The 26,456-nt window shown below is 41.8% G+C and overlaps 1 protein-coding gene across 8 annotated transcripts in view; it reads left to right on the forward strand.

Moving 5' to 3' along the window:
* SFMBT2 (Scm like with four mbt domains 2) overlaps positions 1-26,456 on the forward strand; it is a 214,821-nt gene that overhangs the window by 117,143 nt on the left and 71,222 nt on the right. For all 8 annotated transcript variants that reach the window (XM_073229358.1, XM_073229355.1, XM_073229360.1 and 5 more), the window contains 2 exons: positions 5,229-5,326; positions 24,748-24,849. In XM_073229358.1, coding sequence (XP_073085459.1) covers positions 5,229-5,326; positions 24,748-24,849 — 200 coding nt within the window. The remainder of the gene's footprint in view (positions 1-5,228; positions 5,327-24,747; positions 24,850-26,456) is intronic.

Raw genomic sequence — 26,456 nt, forward strand, 5'->3', positions numbered from 1 at the left:
CCCATTGCTGAGAATGACCCTCACTCTTCTCTTGGTTTCACTGGTTCACCTTGAAGGGCACACTGTTTCTCACCTGTTTGATGCAAATGGAATTGGTTCACCTTGAAGGGCACACTGTTTCTCACCTGTTTGGTGCAAGTGGAGGTAATAGAAATAGGTAGTAGAATCAGCTAGATGGTCAGACTTCCAAAACTCTGGGAAGAGGTGCCCATTTTAATACACCAGTACACCAGTGGGAAACATATCATTGTGGTGCATTTCCACTTTGGGCCTGGATTGGAGGAAATAGCTTGGGGTGGGAGGTGAGAAAGAGGGAAAGAGGCCACCCACTTCATACATGGATGTCAAGGGGGCAGTAGGCACAGATGGAGTAGGTTGAATACAGTTTCAGTAAAGAAAGGATAAGGGGATAGAGAATGGTAAAACACAGTTTATCAAGGATGGGCCAGTCACTTCCTATCATCCTTAGTGATTCAGGCTTTATCAAGAGAAAACCCGAAATCCTGGGAGTGCCTTTTCTTCAGTGCTGAGTGGCCAGCATGTTGGGGTTAGACCTGGAGCTCCTTCTCCAACTGTGTGTCCCTAACACATGCCTGCATGTATTATTTTCTGGCACACTGGTCGCTGGTCCCGCTGCTTACTGAGCATGCCCCCTCTTTTGGAATTCAGTTTTTCCAGATGCTGGTGTGGCCCACTCCCTTACTTCAGTCACACCTTTGGTGATGGGCGTTTAGTAGCCAGTCTAACTGAAAATCTCTGTCTCAGTCTCTGCTATGTTCCCAGTACCTGGTACTGGCTCAGAAAATGTTTGTCAAATGAATTGATGGAATAAAATCTAGGAAAGGAAGGAACCATCCAAGTCCACCTTCTAGGAGCCAAGTAATCAACCAGGCTTCAGAAGCCAACTTGGAAAGGAGGCCCAGAACGAAGACACCCCAAAGATGGCGAGGGCTGCACTGTCCTCTTTGCTCCTGGTGTTTTAGGAGAGTTTTTGTAAACAGGGTCAGAGCAAGGAGAGATGCTCTTTGTTGATGAGATCCCTTGTTTAGCCCCCAGGATGGCTCCAGGACATGTAAGATGCACAAGAATATGCTCTGTGGAGTTCACAGTCATTTTCATTAATTTAAAAGGGGCCGCATGTGACTCAAGCTTGAGAAACCTGGCAAACTAAAAAGAACGTGGACTTGGAGTCAGGGTCCAGATTGGCTTTTCCTTCCCCTTTGCCACTAGCTATGGAGCCCTGAGAGCTGCTCCACCTTGGAGCCTGTTGCTCATCTGTAACCTGGGGACAATTACACATTTGCTTTGCTGCTAGGTGCTTGGAGTCCTGCAAGGGATCGGCATTTTCTGGGTATTCCATCTGTGATCAGAACATTGTAGTTATATTTGGTTTTCTAAATTTAAGTAAATTGTTGAGATCAGGGGTCATTTAATGCCTGCTTTCACATTTTTGGATGTTTAGAAAGCAGATAGTCTTACATGTTTTTTGCAGAATCTAAAAAGATGAAATTGAGTTTTTTTTCATCTCTACTTCTAGATTTGTTCTGTGTTTTTTCTTCAAAATCTTTTACCAAGCTTTTTTTCCCCCTCTTTTCTTAATTTTTTAGTAGTTTAGATGCATCCTTGTTGAACTGTTTCTTAGTCCAAGAAGAGTTGTTGCTTTCTGTATGAGTCACCTCGGGCTGCTGTAACAAAAAACCCCCTTGACAGAAGTCTTCGACACACAAATTATTTTCTCACAGTTCTGGAGTGTGGATTTCAAGATGAGGTGTTGGCATGGTTGAGTTCTGGTGGGAGCTCTCTTCCTGATTTGTGGATGGCCATCTTCTTGCTTGGGTGCTCAGATGGCCTCTTCTTTAGGAGCCCGTGGAGAAAGATGGGGAGAGACAGAGCACTCCCTTTGGTGTCTCCTCTTATAAGGGCACTGATCCCTAATCCCATTATGGGGATCCCACTCTTAATCCAACACCCTCAGGGGTTAGGATTTCAATGCATGGATTTTGGGGGGACACACATTCATTCCAGAGCACCGGGCTTCTTATTCGATTCATCTCATGATTTATCTAATCCTAATGATCTCCCGAAGTCCTCACCTCCAGCTACTATCCCAGTGCGGGATTAGGGCTTTAATATATGCATTTGGGGGAACACAGATGTTCAGTTCATAGCACTTTTCATTGTCTGTTAATGATAGATTAGTCTTTCCTCACTGTTAAGAGCCTGGTGGAGAGGGAAGGGGTGGGGACCTTGGGAAGATCACCCCTCCAGGCCTTCCTTTAATCTGAGGCTGTGAGAGGATTCCGTGCACTGCACCGTGTCAGCATGCACTGGGAAGTAGCTAGCCAAATGCTGGCATGATCAGAGAGTATCATTTTCACTTAGGCTTCCAGTTAAGGATGAATCAGGACAGATTTTAATTGCTTATTGCTTTCGCACAATCAGAAATTGACATGATACACTCTATTAAATTACCTGCAATACAATCATTTTAAGAAAATATTTTATGTTCTTTTAATGGCGCTATTTATTGTCCATAAACTTGCCAGCGTAACCAAATGCCTCTCCATCTAATGAAACAAACACACACACAAAATATTGTTCTCTGCTTATTGAAGCCATTAGGTGTTTAGCTTCTGCATGTGGTTGAGCACACTGACAACACTGAGGTGATGTTCACCTTACATGAGAAGTACACCTTGCCCTGGGGTGACACTCCACATTAGGACTTAAAATGCTCAGAAAGAAGACAAAGAATCTTAAGATTGTAGCACAGAGACAAAAATCACGTAGAACCTGGTGTCTCTGTCCCTTCAGGCTTCTGTACTGGGAACACCACAGACTGGGGGGCTTACAAACAACAGACATTGGTTCCTCAGAGTTCTGAAGGCTGGAAGTCCAGATGAGGTGCAGTAGATTCTACTTGTCTGCTGAGAGCTCACTTCCTGGCTCATAGAGGGTGTCTCCTTGCTATACCCTCATCTGGAGGGAGGAGGGGAGCTCTCTGGGGTCCCTTTAAAAAATGACACTGGCCTGACCGTGTGGGCTCTGCTCTCATCACCTGAAAGCTTGCCAGAGACTGTACCTTCTAATCCAACTGGGGATAGGATTTCAGTGTATGAGTTTAGGGGGGACACAAACATTCAGGCCATCACTCCAGGCTTTTTATCCATTTGTCTCTGATTTGGTGGGGAGCGATGGCATCAGGTGGCCCATAGGCACAGCTTTCTGGGATGACGTGGCAGCCCAGACCTACTTTGCCTGTGTATGTGAACATGGTGTCAGGAAGGGCTGTGGCCTCCTGCTGGGGTCTGCATGTCACCCCCTCAGTTCTGGCTGGGGGGGTCTGATCCTGTTACTGTTGGATTTCCTCATTCTAGCCTTGAGTGGGTTTTTTTAAACCACTCTTCTTATACCCTCTTCTCTGTCCCATGGGATTCCCCAAGGCCTCAGTTACAGAAGTGGGAGCTCGGGGGGGTCTCCAGGGGCCCTTTCTCACCAGTTGCATCTGTAGACCCTTCCTTCGGTTCTGTCTTTGGAAATTGCCATCCTTCCTGGTGACCTGGTTCTCCTTTCACAACCATGCCAGGGTTGAACTCCCTGTTAGCCTGCTTTCAGATCCCTGGAAAAGTGAATTTGCTCTTGTCTTCCCAGGAAGTCTCAGCCCTTGTTGGGTGCTTCCCTTCTGACCCCTCTTGAGCTGCTACAGTCGGTGTCCTTCAGGCTCTGCCTCCTATAGCCCCCGCCCCACTTCCCTGAGACCTAGATGCTGTGCCCCTGAGCTGAGCCAGTGGTGGCTTCCAGGGCATGCTCCTCACCTTCTCGGGACAATTTGTAGGGCTCCGAGAACTGGTCCCTCTTTCTGCTTGGTGAGACCTTTTGTGGGATTTCTCCTTCAACATCCCCCTTCCCACCATTCATTCATTCTCAGCAGAAGTGTTTACTGGGCCTCACTATGTTCCCCAAATCAATTCAGGAGTGACTAAGAAGAATTACTCTGTTTTTATTCTGATGTAGCAATGCCAATTTGGAAAAAAATTTTTCTCAGTGGTAGAATAATATAAATAAGATGCTAGAAAGGATTATAGATGATATACACAAGAGGAGCCTATTTTGTCATTAGGAACCCTCAATGTGGCTTCGTGTAACTGGCGATGAATGGCAGTGGGCAGCGCACTGGGAACTAGGCTCCCACTGGTGGTATCTTCCACCTGCCATAATTAGGCTTGTCTGGAAAGGCTAAATAAGATGCTAAAACATAGGAGCTTCAAGCTCAAGGTGAGTTCAAAAGCTATGAACATCAAAATACATGGCTGCATGCTAAAAAGCAGACATGCAAGAAATTAAAAATAGAGCCCCAAAGGTTTAATGTTGCCTTTTAACTGTGTTTAAATTCATATTCATATCCTGGCTGTCTCTCTGAAGTAGGCTGGGTTGATATAGGGAAGGTATAAACATATCTTCTTCAAGTGAGTCCCTCTGCAAACTCTGTTTTGATAAGGTCTTAAATCCATTGAGATCAGGTCATAAAATTGCTCTGCAGTTTCAGCAATTGGTAAAAACAGTGCTCAGCACATTTTTTTCTTTCAACTTTGCATTCAGATGGTGTCCCCTGCATTGGTAAATCTCTCTCCCCACACAACCCTCCGGGGAAAAATATGGTCAACATGTGGTGTGTTAGCAGCATTTCAGGTGTAAATATTAAACTGGGCTGGTAAATTTTAATTTACCTTTTAATAATTGTCTGACTTCTGTGGACTATTTTTAGCATATGAGAGCTTGGAGATTTAGTGAAAAATAGGTAGCAATAACTGAAAATGCCAGACAAGAATCGTTTCTAGTTTAGAAATTTACCACATAATAAGTTCTTCATCAGTGAATATTAGTTCCCCCATGATGTATGGGATTTAGGGTAGCGGTTTACTGAGATGTTGCTGATGTGATTTATACCATTAAATTACTTAGAGAACGCCGACTGCGTGCATGCAGATGTTCCCTAAAGAAGAGCCCTATTAAGTGCATTCTTCATTTCTCAGCGCAGAACCTCAAGTTGCTCTTTAACTTCAGAAAATCCCTTTAGCAGGTGGCCTTTTATGGCGGTCAGGGTGTGAGTTCTTATGGTTGCTAAGCATGCCAAGTTCTTAGGAAATCCCAGGAAGATAAAATTCAAGAAAGAACCAGCCGGCAGAACACTTCAGTCCTTAAACTTAATGTGGTTTCTGTTGATACAGAAATCTATCCTTTGAAGATGGCCTCTGAATGGAAATGTGCTCTGGAAAAATCCCTTATTGATGCTGCAAAGTTTCCTCTTCCAATGGAAGTATTTAAGGTAAGACGTTGATTCATAGCAATTTGTCTACTTTTTTCAAGAACAAACCATGTAAAAAGCTTGTTACATTAAATTATTTCCCATTGCTTAAAAAGCTACCTCCTGGGCCACTTTCCATTTTTAATGTTTAAAATGTTCTCTGTTCCATTTTGATGTGTTAATGTAATCTTCACAAATACTCAATATTACAAGAAACTGGTTGAAATTCTTTAGGTTTACTGGTTTTCTCCAATTGTATAAATATATTTCTCTAAATGTATGATTATAGAACTCTCACTTTTTCACTCCCGCAGCCCTTATCAAAGAAACAAAAGAAAATATACAAAGTCTATTTTTGGTATTAGTTTGGCAAAAAGAATAGAAAATGATGCTTCTCTTGATGGCTCAATTTTCTTGATGCCTAGGAAACTTGCCTGGGTATCTCATGGGTTTTGGCCTTTTTTTTGGTGCCCACAGAAGATGAAAGAACATGTAGCATGAAATGGATCAGCCAGGTTCTTAACACTTCTAAAATTATGCTTATAACTTGTATGGCAGAATATTAAGTTCTGGGCAGGAAATGATCCATACAGGTCAGAGGAAATCACAAAACGGGCTCCTCTTACGTGGAACATGAATATGTGGGAAGGCTGCCCCACACTGTTCGTTTCCTTAAACAGTTCTACATGGGGCTGTTGTGGACAGACGTGAACTTGCGTTGCAGTTCCAAGAGGCCACATTTCTGCAGCGCGCCACAGGATTCATGCGGAAAGTGGAATTAAAATGGTGTTCAGGGGCCACATGCGGCCAAGAGTGTGAGGCTTAGGCGGGGCTGTGGCTTCCTGAATTTCCTTACGATGAAATCCTCAGAATTTTAACCCATCCTGGCAAACCTGTCAGCACTTTTCTTGTTTGTCAGATTGGACTTAATAAAGCTCTGTTTCGAAATTAGCTATAGAATTATGTTCTGCCATTTATTTGGGTGATGGCTTGTGCAGTGTTTGGAGTCTCCTGGGCTGGAGGACACTGTGCATACAACATGCTGTTGTGCGATAAGCAGTGCGGGTGGTAGGTTGCTGTTTTTTTTTGCTAACTGACCAAATACTTCCCTTCCCTCTACCATCCCTCCCTCCCTTCCTTTCCTAATAATACCCTCCCCCTGCAAAAGCCAACACCAGTAAAGATAAACAGCATTCCCTCTGTTGTAACCTGCTGCTCCATTGCCTCTTTTCGATGCCACCTCCCTTACGCCTCCCTTCACCCCTGCAGTCCGTGTCCACACTCCCCACTGCGGCCTTAGCGACATTTTAAATGTATAAATCTAATAATGTCCCTCACCCTTGAAAAAATTAATTTATTTCAAAATAGATTATACACATGCGAGGAGTTCAAAGAGTAAATAAAATAAAGAAAAGGCAAACACCCACCCTCTTGTCTGGCTGCTGGTTAGTCAGAAGCCTGCCTGCCACACAGCCTTCCCCATCCTGTCCTGGCTCTGCTGGGCTGCCCAGCACCCTGCTTTTTGTGTTAATCACTTCCTTGCTTGTCTTTGTAGTGTTACTACCTGTGTGTTTTCCTAAGTGTTCTGTTATTTACTTTTAGCCAAGTAAGATGCAAGCTTGACCCTAGTGCTTGCAGTAGAGGCGGTTTACCTGCCCTTTGGAGGGGAAGAACTGGACAGTGTTTGGGTCATAAGCTGGCTTCACTTTTCCTCAGTTTATAAGAGGACTGAGTAGGCAAAGCCATGAGCCAATCTTAAGAAAGTTAGGGTTTGTCACCATCAGGTCATCTGCCAACGTTGTCGCATGAACTGCAGGTATGGACAGGAGGCATGGGTTTGTATTTTCTGCTTTTATGGCTTGCTCCAGTTGCTCCAGTTCCAGGGACAGACCCATACACATTTCTGAGCAGCGAATTGAATGTTCTTGTCTGCTTCAGGAGACTGGACCTAGAGCAGACTGGGAACTTGCTTAGCATATGGTCAAAATAAGCCACATGTTGACACCCGCCTCGGGCTGGCTCACTTGGGCATTCTGTCCTCAGGTTGTAAAGATGGCGAGACGTGGCAGACCGCCTTCAGGATGGTAGCCTCCAGCATTTCATCTCACTTTGCATGAGTGAAAATGTCTTTATTCCATCCTCATGCCTCACCGATAGCTTGTTTGAGTATAGAATGTCACTTGAGTGTAGCTGTCACTTTAAGAATGTAGAGGTATGGCTCCATTCTTTCTTTCCTTCTCTGGAATCTGATGCTTTTTTTCCCCACTGTTATAAATTTCACAATTTGGTGGGTATACCAAAGTAATCTTCATGCTGGCTACTTGGGGTATCTGCAATTCCTGCTTTTCATTTTGGGATATTTCTTCTAAAATGATGTATTCTACCTCCTTTTTTATCTCACTTATTCTTGGTCTTTGGCTGTGTGGATATTTTAGTCCTGATAGGCCTTTACTTTTTTTTCCCTCAATTCTATTTTTCATTTCCTTGTGCATTTGCTCCACTGTCAGAAATTTTCCCAGCGTATTTGTGCTCTCACGCTTTTACGAGCACGTGTTTGGTGTCTTTTCTCTGAGTGCTCTGTACATAGCCTACTGTTCTTACAGCCTAGAGGCATGAGTATATTTTGTTGGAATTAATGTTTAAAGTTTTTTCTCCCTGAATAACTTGTTTCCTCCACGTTGCTTTTGGTTTCTGTCTTTCCTCACATATCTGAAAATCTGAGTGAGAGAGGGGATTAGAAAGCTCTGTGCAGGGTGGGTCGGGGCTGACTCTGGAGGGCTGCAGCTTTGTGTGGTGATTTTACCTCTTTAGCTGATTTCCCAGGGGGAGATTTTCAGCTTCCCACTGGGCAGTTCGAGGTCCAGCCACCAGTGTTGTAGGGCTGAGGGCCTCTGTGGCCACCCCTCAGACTCTGGACCACCTGACTGTCATGGTAAGAGGACACTGGGGGACACTAGGTTTTTTTTTAGAGTGCAGTGGGGAGCATGCCTAGGGGTCTGCCTGCTTCCCAGACAACCCCCACACATCTTATTTTATCATCTCCTGTTCACCCTGGCTTTCAGGCACACCTGGTGTCACTGCCGGCTTCCCACCCTCCAGAGATTCTGCAGTCTTCTTGGGTAGGTTCCTTGACTTTCTGCTGAAGGCTTGGGATTTGGCTCTGTTGAATATGTTAAATTAGTTACTTCTTGCTCATATGCGTTTTAGCTTACAAACATTTGCTGCTTAAAGATGTGTGTGTCTTAAAAAGAAATTTCACTGTAGTTTTGATTAGAGTTTAGGAAGGAGTAAAATCAGTGAGGGTTTTCAGTCTGCCATTTTATTCTGGCAGCCCCACTAAAAGGGATCTTGTATTGGACTGTAGGGGGAGGTGCCCATGTCCTTCTGAGAAGTCCCAGCCAGGGGCACTTCATGGTGCCCCCTGCACAGTCTTACACTGTTAAGTCATGGTGTGCCCTCCGCTGTGAGCGGGGCTGCTTACACACGGGCCTTTCCCTGTTCTCCAAATGCCCTTTGTGCTTACTTTGTTCTTTCTGTTAATCTCCTACTCATATTTCAACTGCAAATATAAACTCTAGAGGAAGCCTTCCCTGCCCTTGGCCCTGCCCTGGGTGAGCATGGGCTCCACTAGGTGTGCTCTGTTCTGTCTGGTCACCCGGGTCACAATAACACTTAACTGCGTGAGTCTTTGTGTAACGCCCATCTTTCTACTCTAGGAAGTCCAGGACCATACCTTTCTTGTACAGTGTTGAATCCGTTAGCCAAACATAACTCCTTGGGTATTGTAGTACTCAGCGCATGTTTGTGAAATAAATAAGTGAATTCTTGAATGGACATATATGTATTTAACTCACTGATTTAAAATATTTCAGGTTAATATAGATTAATTGGATGTGCAGACTTAATTTAGAACTATGAATACTAAGACTTGAGGCATAAACATTAATAATCCTAATATATTGTTAACTACTTATTAACTAATTCATTAAACATTTATTGATCGCTACTCTGCCAGCTGCTGTTGACCTGATTCCAGGGTTTAATAATCTGTTTACATCTTCCCAAAATATAATTACTTTCTTCTCTTGCTCTGACATTTTCCTGTTTGAATTCAGACTCTTATTTTAATGGAGTATCTGAGAATTATCATCACACCCAATATTTTGTTCATAATTTATAGGTGCTTTAAAAGTAGATACTGAGTATTTTCTGTTTTTTGCAGGGCATACCAGAAGGGAGGATGTATGGAATGGGCATTTAACAAATGAAAATTGGCTGAATTGTAAATTATATGTTCCTAAAGCCTGTGAGGCACTGTTATAAATGTTTTTAATTTGACGAAGAAGAAATGGGCAGCTTTACTTTCCTTACCATTCTTTGTATGGAATGATATTTATTTTTACATTTAATTTTGAAATCATGAGAACAACCACTATATTAGTTCCTGAGACTGTTGTAATAAATTAGCACAACCTGGGTGGCTTAAAACAACAGAGATTTTTTTACTCTGTCATGGTTTTGAAGGCTAGAGGTAAAAAATAAGGTGTAAGATAATAGTTATTCTGTTTATATGGAGGTAATTAAAGTTCAGATAATTTCATGGGGGTGTGGGATGAGGTTCACTTTAATAAAAACAGGAGAAATCTTCTATCTCAAGTTTTTATAAATTTCAGAAAGCAGTATTCTCCTGTAGAGTCTAAAAATAACACATATAATTTTTTCTCTGTTATCACTGTCATCATCACCATTTCTTAGCAGGCAACCTTATTTCTATTACTTTGATTATAGTAAAAGACTTGTATGTTTGGATTCATCCATGGGTCATCCTGAGATGCATGTTGTTATGGAGAATTGCCATAGTGTTCAGCAGTTATGAGTCAGAAGTCAAAGCTAAGTGCATTTAATGGTGGAGATAAGTAGTATTTCAAAGCTAGTCCATTCATTATTGTTACACTTGAGATAAAATGGGTATTTTGATAGAATGAATCTCTTTATGCTGCAGTGTTTGTCTCTTTTGGGGAATATTTTTACATGTCTGCATTGGTATCTGTGTATCTCTGTAAGTGCAATCTGCTAGCATTAATGTGCAGAATCCCCAGTCTGTCATGAATATACACAGTAATAGTGTAAAAACAAGCCCATAATTAATATTCCTGCAGTTATTTACCCTTGATTTGAGAGAACACTTGAAAAGCTTTTGGATACCATATCTTATGGCGAATTCTGACCTCCCTTATTAGGAAAATGCAATGATCTTCAAAATGTAAATATGCTAGAAAGACAATTAATGAAATGGGCACCAAAAAAGGAGGAAGAAGATTAAAAAACACATTTTACTGAAAAATAAATAATGAAGTAATTTTTTTCCCCCTGAAAGCCACTCTCATTGCTTAGAGACCTAATAGATTTGTTGAAATAATCCATGTATTACCACTTACTTGCTCTGGAAAAACAGAGAGTTGACTGCACTGGTCAGCATGGTGTCGCAATGTTGTTGTTATTGTTGTTTTCCACTTACTGTAACTTTTGCAAGCTGTCATTTGATTAACTTATGACGCATCCTACTATCAAAGTAAAATGCCCCAAAGGCAATAAAATCTTTTAGTTTTGTTTTCAGAAAGAAGCACTAGGATGGCTTTCTCTCAGTTTGTTTTTGTCATTAAAAACCAAAGCTATTACAGAGCTCATTCAGTATTTCAGCCAGTGGTTCACTAATGCTTTAGTTTACTAATTCACTAGTGTTTACTAAGGTACTAGGAACGGATTATGGGGAATTTAGTTAAAATTTAAAAACAGAGCCAAGGAAGACTTGAAAATCAAAGTCTAATTATAATTAATGGAATATTTCCTGTGTCAGACATTCAGAAGCCTTCTATAACTACTATTACTTTTCATTCTCTGCAGTTTTTGTAAATTGCAATCTACATTTTTGACCCTTCTTATCTGAAAATGTTAAATTATACAAGTTTCACTGACAGCTCATATATACATCAAAAAGATCTTACAAATGAAAAATTGCAGTTCCTAATTTGCCAGTTAATTTTGAAATACAGTATTTTCCTTATCAAGGACACCATGCCCTTACGCTACTTCATTCATGACCACACCTTGTAACTGCAAGGAAAGAATGTTATTTAAAACATCATTAAAATCCATTATTCATTTTTATCCCTTAAAGAAATGAAAGTGCTTGATTGTTTTTATTGTGTTTAAAATTCTAAGTAAGCTGTTCAGAGATTTGCAGCAGGTGGAAAGAACAAATAAAGAACAGCGATTTGGGCCAGAAACCTTGGCATTGTCCTGAAGCCAGAAGTTGCTTCTCATGCCTCTGTGTCAGGGTTCCCAGCTCGACCCCCAGGTTAGGTAAATTGCTGGGACTCACAGAGCTCTGAAATTGCTGTGCTCATAGTTACGGTTTATTACAGTGAAAAGCCATAAAGCAAAACCAGCAAAGAAAGAAGCTGAATGGGTGAAGTGAAACCCAGGCCCAAAGCTTCCTCAAGTCCAATCCTGGAGTATCCCATGGGAGACTTAATTCCTCCCATGAGAAGTGTGACAACACATGCCTGGTGTTGTCTGCCAGGGAACTAATTGCAGACTCAGTGCCCAGGTTTTTATTGGGGGCTGGGCACTCTCTGCATGGCACATACGCAACTTCCAGACTCCCAGAGAGAAACTAGGAGCTTTGACATAAACCATACTGTTTGTACAACAGTTTCAACACAGCAGGTTACTCATATTTTGGGAAGGTTTTATATCTGGTGGTTACTGTTACAGCCACATTCCCAGGTGCCAACGCAGGCCCTTTCCAAGGACTGCCATCCTGTGTATGTGAGTCCTTTGCCCACATCTCCATTCATTCCAACAACAAAGCCTGTTGGCTCTACCTTCAGTCTATCCTGAATTCCGTGTCTCCTCCCCTGGTCCATCACCCTTACTCTCTCTCTGGACTGCTGCCCTAGTTTCATAGCTTAATTCCCAGCTTCTAGTCCTTGCTTCCCTACAGTCGTTCCTCAGAGAGCAGCCAGAGTGATTCTTCTGAAGCAAAATTCAGATCATGTCATTCTTTTACTTAGAACTCTCAGGTGGTGTTTCATCCCGTTCGGGGTGTGCTGTCCAGGGTCCTGATGATCTTGCTTCCTGTGTGTTCTCTGAGCCCTGCTGCTGCTCCAGGCCTTCGTATGCTCTGCTCTGCTGGCTTCCCAACACACTACGATGCCTCTGCTCAGACCTTTGTGTCTGTGCTCTGTCTGTCTGTGAAGTGATTCTCCCAATGCATGGATGTTTTCTTGCCTCACTTTCTTCAGGCCTCTGCTAAAGTAAGAGGGCACTTTGCACCGCCGTCTGTCCATCATCATACCCTGTTTTATTTTTCTAAATGGTGTTTGTTCCCAGAAATTTTCGGTATCATTTGCCTTTTTTTTTTGCATCTGATCTGTTTCCCATAGCTAGAATGTAAGCCGCATAAGAGCAGGTTGTTTATGTCTATGACTGCTCCATCCCCCAGTGCCTTGAACAGGGCCTGGCACATGGTAAGGACTCAATAAAAATTCTTGAATGGATTAGTGAAACACTAAGTACAGAGATCAATTCAGGAGAGGTCAGTGGTGCAACTTCAGCGCAGCAATCTCCTGTGGATGGTTCTGAATGATAGGTGTGACTACGTGCAGAGGAAGAAAGGGCTCTGTCATTACGGGGAACTCAGTACCAAGCTGGCATGTTCATGATCAGCTAAAAATACCCCAGGTCTGTTGGTGGCTGAGAAGAGGGAATAGTTGAGAGAACCGAGGAGAACATAGCGATGAATTGGGATTGAGAGAGCATCTCAGCAAACCATGTTCAGTGAGAGCCCTTTGTTCATGAACTTGCAGTGTCAGTGTTTGCTTCTTGCTGAAAGTGACTGCAGAGCAGACTTGCTACTGTGTCCCATGTGTTGTGTGTGCACTATTTTCTTTTCAGAGTGTCTGGCCTTGCCTGATCTTCTGGGTCCTCACAGGAATGTCTTACAAGGTGCAGGGGTGTTATATATTATTTCCTCTTTAAACCAGGGAGTCAGCGGAGACACAGTGAACCTGAGGAATGCAGTGGAGGGAGCACAGCGACAGAGCCGACCCGCAGGGGCTCTGCCTTCTAGGCCGTCTGTTTTTCCCCTGATTGCATTGCCTTTCCTGAGTCCACACTTGGCATTTTGCAGACCTGGCTACAACGGTGAATCAATGAGATGTGTTTGGACAGTGACAACTAGTGTTTCTGTTGACTTCCATTCTGTTGCACGCTGAGGAGTGAGATGTTTTTCGATGGGCTGTGTATGCCCAGAACAGTAGCAAGGCTCCTTCCCATTAGTGTCTCCCTGACCAACTCCCTGTCCATATCTGTGGCCATCGTGGAGGTCAAAGGGAGCCGAGGTCACAGTAACTGGGGCTTTTATGGCATCCGCCTCACAGCAGATACCTGGCCTAGGGCTTGGATAAGGTGCCGGGTCTCTTGGTGTCCCTCTGATGACTCAGTGTCTGTAATCCCTTATCTGAGCTATTAAATGGGTCCCAGGTGATGTATACATAATGATACATGTTAAAAGGTACCCTTGGACTCTGTAAATAAAGGGTGCTAGGAATGGCAAAGCAACACATTAAATCTGGTTTGGTTGGGTTCTGAGCCATGCCAGCCATACTTCCCTCATGGCATTTCATTTTCCTCACGGGTTCATGTTTCATAAACACAGGAAAGGGGCAGCTGAGAAAGGCTAATGGATAAAAGAAGATGCTGCATGCAGCCATTCCTTTTCTTTAAACACGAACAATGACCAAAGACATCTGTGCACGTGGTCCAGTGTTCAGGCAGCGCTCATAAAGCACTGACAATTCTACCTCCTGCGATTTCGTCAGCCTTTTTCAGCTCCGAATTACGTACTTGTTAGTATGACTGTAGATTTAACCCTAAAGAGGGCACCTCTTCTGTATTTTAGCATCTGAGGCGTAGGTTCAAGACTGGAGAGAGAAGGTTAAGTGTGGCAAAGGAAGAAAAGCTTTTCTTTCTCATTCCATCCGGTACAGCCAAAAGGGTGTACCTTTCTCTTGTGGTGGGTTGTGGTGTTGTGGTTTCTATGGTGACTGATTTCTTTTTCTTTTGTTTGACAGCTAAATGTGGCAACGATAAAAACTCGTAGCTAAGTTTGGCCCTCAGGTAGAATTCTTAGATTCTCTCAGAATGTGCTTCAGGCTCCCTGTGTAGGGCCAGAACTTAATTTCTCTGGCATGGCATTCCCTGTCCCACCTGGCAGAGGGTCTGATACCAAACAATTTAGCAGTTAGTGTTTCTGAGGCATGGTGGGTAGTCCCTCCTCATCATTAAGGCCAAACGTTTCCCTTAAAGAAAGGCGGTCTTGGGCAGCAGGTCAGCCTGCTCTCCGACCCAAGGCTTGCCCACTGCTACCCTATCAGTTGCTGACCTAGCTCCCGAGTTCTCTCCCGAGGGCCCCGTACAGGCTCTCTGACCTCGGGGGTACACACACCCTGACATGCCCCTTTGCCAGTCTCCTTTCTTTAAAGACTGAGAGTCTCTCTGGGAGGATAAATCACACAGAAGTTGGGTGTATGTGCTACCTGTCTGTCAGGACTTATGGAAACAGGAGGAATGGCTTGTTTGTGGTTATTCTCCCTGTGATTCCTGAACTGCTGACTTGAAGTATGTAACAAAAAAGGACCACGGGGACCATCTTGTTTTTATGAGTATTGGAGAGAATCTTGTGAGACACATACTACAGAGCAACACTTCAGCCAAACAGTAAGTGTAACTATAAAAACCACAAAGCTCAGATATGTAGAGTCCATTCCAGCGATTGCCTGATCTCAGGGCCCAAATGGGGCTGCCTGCCGTCTGCCAGTGACTTGCTTTTAATTCTCAACATAAAGAGTTTAAGAATACAGCCAACTTCCCATTGCTTACTCTGTGAGCTGCCCCTCCCAATGGCTTCAGTTGGCCATTGATTATTCTGGCTCTCGCCAGTTACCGTGGTTTCAGGGAAGGCAAGAATATATTCACACCCACTTAATGTGACTGGTGTTAGGAGATGGTGAAGGGGCACAAATCTCTTACTTATAAAACAGAAACGTTTACAAGTGATCATCATGTCATTATTTTATGTTCTTACATTTTCCATGCTATTTTCCATTAATAAGAATAATTAAGAAGTGATTACAAGTCTCCTAGAGAGGATTTGATAATAAAGTCCACAAGTTTGTATGGGGGCATTTTTTTCCCTAAAAATACACACAGATCCTTGGTAGGTTAGGTCGACTTTTAATCTCCTGGTGCCTTTCATGAACAGGTATTTCAAGTAGGGAAACCGGTGTAAAGAAAAGTTTACATCTTTTAGGTTCTGAGAGGTTTAGAATCTAGTGAAAAATGAGGACATGGGTGATGAGGGACCCCAGCACATCATGCACCCATGCTTCTGAGCCACAAGGCTGTGTCCTCCTTCCTGCCTTGAGAAAGGTGCCCTCAGGTTCCTGTGTATTGCGATGTCACTCAAAGTATGTGTCTCTCAGTCCTGTTTCCTCTCTTCACTTCCTTGGACAGCCATCCTAATCTCAGTTTCCTTGTCTTGGTGGCATTAAACCAAGGATAAGATTAAAGTCTGCCTCCAGTTCTATTTCCAGCCCCATTTATAATTGGAAGGACCAGTGTAGGTGGATCGGATACATTTTTACAAGAACATGTAATATTCTGTGTTAACATTTAAAATAAGGAATGAGTGCATTTTAGAATATTGGAAACCCGGCTTAAAGCTCATTAGTTTTATCAAGATGTGCTTGGAATTGCTGGTGAAATTTCTAGGTCCCAATAGGATTAAATTTTTTCTCCTAACATCTTGATTCTCCTAAAAGTAAATGTATGCATATGTAACTCTAGTCTGCAAAAGAATGCAGAAAATGTAATCTTTTCAGTTGTGATTTCATACAAATTAGTCCACTCACTGGACCTCCATCATTTCTGAGCTCCCAAAGATTCGGAGAGACCGCAGGTCCATCAGGGAGTGGAGAATGAGCAAGGCATGGCTTATGTATTAGAAATCCTTGTTCTCATGTAGTAAGTTACACACCTTACTTACTTGGAGTATATTTGGAATATATATAAGACCCCTCAGGGTGTAGGGAACAGAGGCTTAGAATAAAAATGCAAATGAAGCCATGGATACATCACAGGAATGCTGACGTCATTCTCCAGTGGAAGATCATTGCAGTAGTGTTGACGAGAGCTTCTAATCGTTGCTCACCAACACGATGGAAGACATTCTGGTCACCTCACTGTCTTTGCAATAACCTGACCCAGTGAGTATTATTTATCTCATTGTACACTGGAGGAAATTCTGAGCTCAGAGACCTTAATCTCTTGTCCTACTTTGTACCAAGAGCCTGTGGCCGATCCGGGACACAAATGCAGACCTCTCTGAATCCCAAAGCCAAGTTGAGGGCAGCCTAATGGGTAAAAGTGCCCACCCAATCACCCATCTGCCTGACTGTGGGTTGAAGTGATAACATACTCCTTAGAAATGACAAAGCCATTGCTGGCAGTAAGCTGGTGGGAGGTTAGCAGTGCTGGGTCACTGTCATCACTGTATGGCACCATCCCTCACACATAACTGTCCATCACAGCATATTGTGAGCATGGTGTGCTCGTGGTCATTTGCTTCATTCATAGCACACCTTCTGACTCGTAGTCTAGAAATTCAGAGTGGTGGCCTGGGGAGGGTAAGTGACAGCAGCACTGGATCTTCAGTGCAGATTGGCGCGGGTGCCTGGTTGGGGTTCTGCAGTACAGACAGGCATGGGTGCCCAATTTGTGTTCTGCAGTAAAGACGGGTGCAGGCACCCACTGGGGTTTCCAGGTTTCCTAGCACTTAGTGGACCTCTGCTGTGCTCCTTTTCAGCCCATGGTGCTTGGACTGCCCAGAGTGTTGCTTTGGAAACATGGGGCGCTCCCTGGGCTTATGGGGAGAGAAAACAGTGGAGTGTAACCACTGTTGACCTACACATAGTCAGTTTCAGTGTTTTTCATAGAGGTGCTGTAGCGAAGGTTGAATGTCTTGATGCTTACTGATGCTTTTATGGTGATAAATGTTAATCAGTGACAGGCTTCCTTGTTTCCTGTTTTGCTTAAACAACCTGGTGTGCCAGTTTTTGGACTTGCTGTGAAATAGGCCTTCTGCCATTGCCTGTTAATAAATCTTGTGGTTCAGGTTGAAATATATAGTACTACATTTTCTTGTGACTATTTTTTAACTTGATTTAACGTGCAACTAGTAGATAAAACTGCTATTTACCGCAGTAAGTAAAAAATGGAAATGCTTATTAGTGCTCAGCCTACAGATTTTTTATTACATTTTGTTGTAAATATTTCACTGGCAAAATTTATATTTCAGTGCAATGGAATTGAAATGTAATAATGCTATTGATTTAATAAATGCTGGCATCCTAATGTCCATTTTTAGAGGAAACTAATATATTAAGAGTAATTTTCTAACGAACATATGAGCACTAGATCACTGGTAAAACGGAAAAGAGGAACAGAATGATAAATCACACTGGATCTTATTTATTACATAACATACCATGCTGATACGAATAAAAAAATTAAAGCCTAGGTCATTATGTATCAATTTGAATGTAATACTAATTAAAACCTTCCTTTGACTTCACTGAAGCCTATTCTTAGAAATTATGCAAATTAATAGAGGCCTTTGAAAAGATGCATGTACAATGTTTGAGCTCCCTGTGGACCAAAAAACCGGTGTGTTGTAACTGAAATAATTATACTCTGCAGTATTTTGTGTAAGCAGATACACTAAAAGATTTTGCTACTTAAAAAACATTGTGGATGGGGGCTGAAATGCATATCTGGTTTTTGTCCATTTCATTTCATATCAACTTGAGCAGAAAAGGAAGGGCCAAAGAAGTAAATGGCACTCAGATTGCCACCACCGAAGAAGATGTCCTGTAACATTTGAATGTGGAACATGGGTTAAGAATTGGGTTCCTACCCAGGGAATGATTCTTGGCTTTTCTTACATTAAAATCCTCACCAAGTACGTTTTAATTTTGTTGTGTTAATTAGTTTGAACTCATTCTCCCCTGTGCCACATTTTTCATAGTTTTAGATCACAGGAGGTGTATTTATCTAATGAAGCAGAGATGGCAAGAAGCATCAGCTATTTTGGTCTGTGAGAGCCACATACTGAGCTGTAAGGGCATAATCTGCAGTTCTTCAAGCCCCTAAAATAAATACAGAGATAAGTTCAAGTTAGGCACAAGGCAGATGAGTGGACCTCAAATGATGGAGTGTTCCTCCTTTTTCCTTGTTTCCTCTTCCTTGTCTCTCAATTAGTAATACTCTTCACGTCCTGGGGATACATACTCACAGCCCTTTGTTTTATGAACTTGGGTACTCGCCATGAAGCTCTATCACTCTGCCGGGAAAGTTGGGATGGTGCTTACTCGTGGATGACTAATAGCAAGGCAGCTCTGTGCAGTAGTGTTTCTTAAATAGCTTTGTGGGATTCCTCCAGAAGCTGCTAGTGCCTTTTTCTAGGTAATCCCTTCAAAGTCAAAGACTTCATCCAAAGCTGATGTGTAAAGTGGTAGGTGGCCTGTGTATAGTTAGCCCACCCAGGGAATGCTCTGAGATTGTCTGGTTGTCTGCACCTGTTTCGTAGGTGAAATACAGTGAGACGTAAACCAGGAGTACAGCCAAAACAGCCAAGTGTGTTATGGTTTGTCCAGATGTCTTTTTCCGGCATTACACTTGTGTTTATCATTCCTCAGTCATTAGTTCTAACTAAATTTCAAGCTTCCCAATCTCAAGAACTACATCTGCCGCTTTCTCTTCATTCAGTGTAGATTAAGGTTTGATGCCTAGAATTTAAATTACCACTCACAGAGTGGGAGTCGTGTAGACTTTGCAGCCAGGAACATTTACTAGATGAATCACAATGATCAGACTAACCTGTCTGGGTTAACAGTGATAGTGATCTGAGAAAATGGTTATCAAAGATGAATAACTTACTTATAAAGCACCATAAACATTTCCCTGCACACATTCTTAATTCCTCATTGCTTAAAGCACACACAAAAGCAGTTGGTGAAAAATATTTGTTATGATGAAGACTGATACACTATATGCAAACATTTTGGGGGTAGTTTTACATGTTGGAATTCTCATTGACACACTTTTCCTAAACCACTGAAAAGTGTTATGATTTATTAGCAAACACTGGAGGTTTGAAGCAAGCGATTGATATTAATAGTGATCGCCTTTTATTCTAACAATATCTGTCCTTGAAATAAAATTTTAGGAGCCTTCATGTTGTAAGGGTTTGATCTGTTTAATTGTTTACTAATTAGCAAAACAATTCAAAGATCCTTTTTTGCCTCCCAGTCTGTTCTATAACCTGATAGCTAATCATGGACTTAGAGTCAGACTATGTGGATTTGAATCCTGGCTCCTCTTGTTAGCTCTGCATCCTTCCTTAGGTAACTTAATCTCTCTCTATCTTAATTCCCCCCCTGTAACATGGCTAGTCCTCTGTAGTCTAAGGGAAAGTGATACTACAAGGGAACTGCTTACAGGTATTTATAACACACCCATGTTGTTTTTGTTCCCATCTGCTTGACATTATATACCAAACCAAGTTAAACCCAGTGCAGAGTCCCTGTATCTTAGGAGGAGAGCCAACTAGCTGCTTAGGTTCAGGAGAGAATAAAGCTGATGAAACCTGAGTGGAGGACAGGAGTTGATGTATACATAATCTCTTCTATGTTGTCGTTCGACTGAAAATAAGGTTCCCTGAAGAGCGATTGTTCAGGTAGGCTGGGAAGACAGTCCTCCACTAAAATGAATGGCATTTTACCTCTGATCAATAGAAAGCTACTTCAGGGCAACAGTAAAATGTCTAAGGATGAGTGTGGATAGGAATGACATTGCCAGCGTTTATTAAACGGAAGTTTTTCTGTGAGCAATTTAACTGGACTCCAGTGCATTTAAATAAGCAGTAGTTCTTGAATGTGACAGGCATATTTGTAAATGTACTGAGGCTTTAGTAATCCCTCCTGATTTCAGGAATAACATCATTCTTGATCCAGTAATTGTGAAGTGTGAATGATTCTCTAGAGCTTTGCAAAGGCCAGACTGCATCTCTCAAACCACAGTGAATTTTCCATTATCTCTCAGTAGATAATCGGTTTTGTGAATCATCTTCAGGGACCAGGAACTCTCTTGTTAACCTTGACAATGATTAGCTGGCGTTTGTATAAATGAGTGCGTGTACTCTGACTGCATTGATGCCTGAAGTAAATGGTCTGGAGGTATGGAATTTGTTTTTCAATGAGAATATCTACCTTTTCTCTACTAAAATGAATATACCTATATATACACACACAGAGCTCAGAAAGTCTATGCATTGTCTGATCTGGAAATTCATCAGTGCTGAATTCTTTAATTATAATAAAAAACTTCTTAGAAGCATCCAACAACTCCCTTTGCCTTTTTAGGTCAGACTTAGAAGCCTAAATCTGGTATTTGAAGATCCAACCTCTCCAACTATGTTGACTGTGCTGCCTTTCCAGAATCTTTATCATTCTAGTCATGTGCTTTTCATATTCCAAGTTAAGATTCACTCCTACCCATCCTTGGACCGCCATCATCATAGTGACAGTAATTTCTGTATGTGACAAGTAGAAATATTTATTTTCAAATTTCTTCTAAGTCTGGATCTACCATAGTTTTTCCTTTTTTTCCCTCCATTTCCCTTTGATAAATGTAGTTTGTGTGCATGTATATTTAGTACCTACTATATAGTACCTCAGTGGTTTATGATGACTACTTATTGAATGAATGAGAAAAAGTAAAATTGGAATGGATGTCAAGAAATCATCTAGTTTTTCACAATTCTTCAGCTTAATTCAATAAATATTACTGGAGTCTTTCTGGATGGACCACATAACGTAAGTGAGAGTTTGACATTGACTAGAAAGTATTGCACGTACTACATGGCCACTGTCATGTTTTTAAAGGTCTCCAGTAGCCAGAGGTTTCAATGGCAAGCCCTTTTGAAAGACACTATTCTGCCTCTTGCAGTAAAAATTTTCTGACATCATAGTTCATGCATAACATAAGCACTGGAGTAGCAGATTTACAATCAAAGTCAAACTCATTATGTGTCTTGCTCCTGAATTTTAAAAACTTTCATTATGTTGACTTGCCTTTGAAACTGGTGGGATTTCTACATGGTCAAAGAGGGATTTTTCTTCCATTTTCCTTTATTAATGACAAACAGTGACCTTAAGAAATTAGAAGGTGAGCTGGGGATGTACAGGAATCTATTTTATAGCTTCTGGGTTCATTTCTGAAATTTGGAGTTAAGTTTAATCAGATATTACAGAGAGATGTGGATATTTGAGACCAGAATATAAATACCTGTATTTGGGTGTGGCTTCTTTTTCCAGTATGTTAAAATGAGAGGGTTTAAGAGTTTTCACATAGTTTGGAACAAAAACAGATGCATTTCCACAAGTAAGGAGTTGTGTGCTTGCAACTGAAACTTACTAGGAAATCATTTAAGACATAGGAAATCTGAGCCATGGTTTACAAAGGGAAAAATTGTTTCTAAATCTTTACTCACTAAGCATTATTTTTAAATTGTTTGATAACATTTTAACATCATGGAGACAAAATTTTGAGTGTGATGGGAATGACTCAACAGTGTTTTAATTCTTTAAAAATATTAATATCATTAATATTTTCATCCCACATATGGCCTTGTACAATTTTGATGTGAATGGTGTATTTTGTGTATGAGCAGAGATGTTCAGTGGTCGGCAAACAAGCACACAGACACTCCAGAGAAGAAGGAAGAAAAGTGTGGTGTCTGCATGAAGTGGCCGCCTCTTAGCCTGGAGATAGGGTTTGATGCAGAATACACTGAAATCATTAGCAATAAGCATAATGCAGGTGGCAGCCTGGGAAAGGAGAAGGTTATGTAGGGGTGAATTGCTGTCCTAAGCCTTTATGCTTTATTTCTAAGAATATCAACATCGCCTGTTTGTACCGGACAGCAGTGAATAAAACAAGGCAGCAGTTAAAGGACATTTGTTAGTTGGGTTCCTGAGGGCCACAGAGTTTTCAACACAGCTTCAAGAGCTGTAATTGAGACATCTTCTGGAAGACTTGGAGCATAGATCCGAGATGGGTGTAGACTCGGCTAAAGACTTCGATCAAGTCAGTGGTCAGATGAGCTCACTGAGAGCCTGGGATTCACGGGTCAGCTACTTTAGAAAGCTGGTTCTACCCAGAGGAAACAAAAGAATACGGACACAGGGTGAGCACACAAGCTGAAAAGCAGCAATGGGTTCACCAGAAGCCCAGAATGCTGTCAGGACACCCCAACCCTACATCAGAAACACAGAGAGGCAAATGGGAGGACAGGTGAGATTAAAATTGCAAGGACAGGTCTGCAGTAGGAGCAGCCAGGAAGAAGTTACAAGTTTCCTGTTACTGGTGAAGCATCTCTCAAGAATGCTTAGCCTTGTAGCTGTGAGTAATGAGCAGGAACGCTGCAACCAGGAAGGACATCTGATAGCAGACAGGAACACAGAAGAACTTCTGTGAAAATACCACACTCAAAGGGGCCATTTATTATGGTTATGGAATGTGTCATTAGCAACTGAGGATATCTCTGTATTGCCAGACAGGATAATAATGATTGCTTAAACTTGTTGAGTTTATTCCAGCAAAGTTCTATTATAATTTTAGGATAATTTTCTTTTCAAAGGCTAAAGGGTTTTATGCTTAAAGGGAAAAAAGAGTTACCTGAAAAATCTACTAATGTGCTCAGTCCCCTTTGATAGGGGAGCACTGATGTCCACCAGGAACATTAACTTGGGATCTTTTGACTCAGATGTCAGTTGTCATTTTTGGTTTACTACTTTTGTCTCAACACCTATGGTTTCTGCCTCTGTCTTGGCACATGGTTGACATGTGTTCCTATGCATTAACCCTCTATGCTATTGGATCCCTTTTCTGAGGACTCAGCCACCTTTAAACATAAATGCTTTGTGTTCAGTATAAAACAATGAAAACCATCTGTGCACCTAAAACTGTGACTATTTCCTTGCACTTTTCTTTGTACATGTAATTTTTATGAAGTGTTGGTTATAAGCTAAGGATTCATGAAGGTTCAGGATGGGCCTGTTCTTCTGGTGAGTTTTGTCACTCAAGTCATTGCATCTAGAGAATATCCCTTCTTGTTCTGATCAGCCCTCCCAGATGTGGCACTGTTTGCTCCACCCAGACCGAACATTTATTGTGCATCCATGGAGTATGGAGACCTTTGCAAACTGGCCACAGGAGTCAGGGCCCTGGGGCTTCTATCTGCCTTCTTTGGTAAAGCAACAGAGTGGTAGAGAATTTTAGGCTTTCCCTCCTGTGGTCTTGTGGTGGGGGAGCAGTCACAGCCTGGTGGGGTTCTGCACAATCCTCAGAGTTGCATGTAGAATAGCATCATTGAATTAAAAACCCACTTAAGATTTGCAGATAAAAGTAAAAGATCCCCAAATATTTTTGTACTTCTCACCCAATTAATAGATTTAGAAATAGCAGGATTTATTTGCAGCTATTATTTCCTCAGGGACAGGCTGCAAACACATTTATTTATCCCTTATTTATCCAGACTGTGAGTTGTGAGGTGACCTCCATTTCAGCGAGGTAAATCCTGGCTTGCAGAGGCCAGCCAGCCTCATCAGCTGCTGTACAGTGAAAGTGGATATTGAAATTTGTTTTCTTGAGAAGACAGGAAAATTCCATCTCGCACACATAAGATTGCTGTGAGTTATAGAGTGACCACCCATGAAATGGGCTGTTGCTCATCCTTGTTGAGCAGGAGTCAGATTCTGACTGTGTGCAGGGTGGTTTGGGCGTCTGTGTGCACACATCTCCAGGGTCATCAGCTGTGCTCTCAGATTCAGGAGTCAGGGACAAGCTGTGTCACCTCTGAGGTACCCTCTGAAGCCCTGTGAAGTAACTCTAGTAGCAAGAGGCCACATTTTCTAAAGATGCACCTGCTGTGTTTTAGATGACTGATTACCTTGGTTACTCTGCTGAGCTTCAATGATAGCACCTAGGAAGATCAAAGAAGTGCAGTGGGAATTTTTGCTTAGTGCAAATTTTAGCAAGGCCGCAAAGGCTTGTTTCCACTCTATTGGAAAAGCAATTTAGCCTGCAGAAAATAATTAAATCTGCAGTGTCTCACAATAATTAGAAATTTGAAGGAGGGTTAATTATTTCAGTCCAATTGCGGTTGCCCAATAAAATGCTCAAGGACAGCATCTAAACAGTTGCTGAGTCCGTTTACACCACCATTGCATTCAGTGTTTTTATCCTTTTCCCTGCAGGATCACGCAGATTTGCGAAGCCATTTCTTCACAGTTGGAATGAAGCTGGAAACGGTGAATATGAACGAGCCTTTTCATATATGTCCTGCATCAGTGACTAAGGTGAGTGAGTGCTCCTCCCTCCCTCTCACCTCCACCTCCAGAACACATCAAATAAGGCTTCCCCCTCAAAGCTAGCCAGATGAAATATGTTCATGAAAGGATGTGCCACATGCCAAGTAATCCAAAGGGAGATGGCCTTCTGTCCAGTTTTGTCCTATTTTAAGCTCTTTGTGTCCCAGGTAGAATAGAGCGAGTCTAATCAGATGCCGCCTCTTAATGGATAAGGGTGAGTTTCGTTTGTCGTCGATCTTATGGAATGTCCTTGAGCGACTTGGAAGGAAGTTTCAGACACAGAGCTGTAAGCCTTGCCTCCGAATACGTGCCGCCTTCTGTTATTAACCATGGGAGCATTGACGCCACCATTTGCTCCTGTAAAATAAGGTGCTAATGAGGTGCATGTTGTAATCATTCCAATAGTAGCTTGCTTTTCCTGCTCTGGTAGTTGTTAATATGATGGACTCATATTGTGAAAATACCTTAGAATGGTAGAAAACAAATTTTCATCTCCACTGTGTCAGCTTCTTTTTCACATCCACTTTCCTTGACTAAAGGAAGGGTTTTGCTTCTAAGATTGGCAGATTAAAAATGGAATTAATTTTTCATGTAAAGGCAATTTTAGTATAGTCGAATAGTCTTTTAAGATGAAAATTTTCTTTCCCCCCCTAAAGAAACATCAATGAAGTCGCATCTAAATTATGTATTTCTACCTTAAATATCCTCCTGTATACAGTGGGAGAAACCAACAAGCTTAGTTTTCTTAACCAAAGTGTGTTTTAGTTAACGTCCTTTTGTACATTTTGTGGGGGAACTTAACAGTTCAAAATTCAATTCCATTTTAATTTCCCTTTCTGATGGAAACTGGATTTGTTAATGCAGCGATTAGTGTTTTAAAGCTACTTGAGTCATGCTCTTTTTTTATGCATGATTTGGTAACATTTGAGAAATAGAATGGTGATAATGTATTTCAAATGTGGAAAGTGGTTGTGGTAATGCAATGTCTTTCTCTTCTTTTCTAAATATTTTTTCTTTAGGGAACATAACGTTTTTATAACAGTTAAAGTAATTTATTTAAAGAGTAAGTAAAATAAATACTGCCATGCTTTGAACCATACTCTTGAGGTTGAAATTTATGCTGTCATGTTCATACCCTACTCACTAACCTTATTTGAAATGACCTTTGTGTTCTTCAACGTGTATTCCAGTGCCTGTACATTTTCCCAAAACTGCTACATAAGTGATACCTTGCTGACACCTGGCTGTGTTCCTTTGCTCCGGTAGCTAGTGGCACTTTAATACCAGCTGCCCATTCATCTGGGTAATTATCACCCTGCCTGTCTTGAGAGGCTGTGGTGTCCCTTTCACCTGGTATTTATACAGGAAACCAGAGGGGCAGGTCTGCTTATTTAGCCTGTGTGTGGTAGGCTCTCATTCTTCTATGCCTTCAAATAATTGTCATAAAGAATGTGACATAATAATTTTTCATTTTGACCCTATTGTCTATCCTGCTGGATAGACTTCCAGCAACAGTAGTTCAGTTTTCACAATATTTTCTCTAAATAAACCTTATTGGGGGTGGAGGCAGGGACATTTTCCTTTTTGGTTTATTT

The sequence above is a fragment of the Manis javanica genome, chromosome 2, assembly GCF_040802235.1.
Source record: "Manis javanica isolate MJ-LG chromosome 2, MJ_LKY, whole genome shotgun sequence".
NCBI classification, from domain to species: Eukaryota; Metazoa; Chordata; class Mammalia; order Pholidota; family Manidae; genus Manis; species Manis javanica.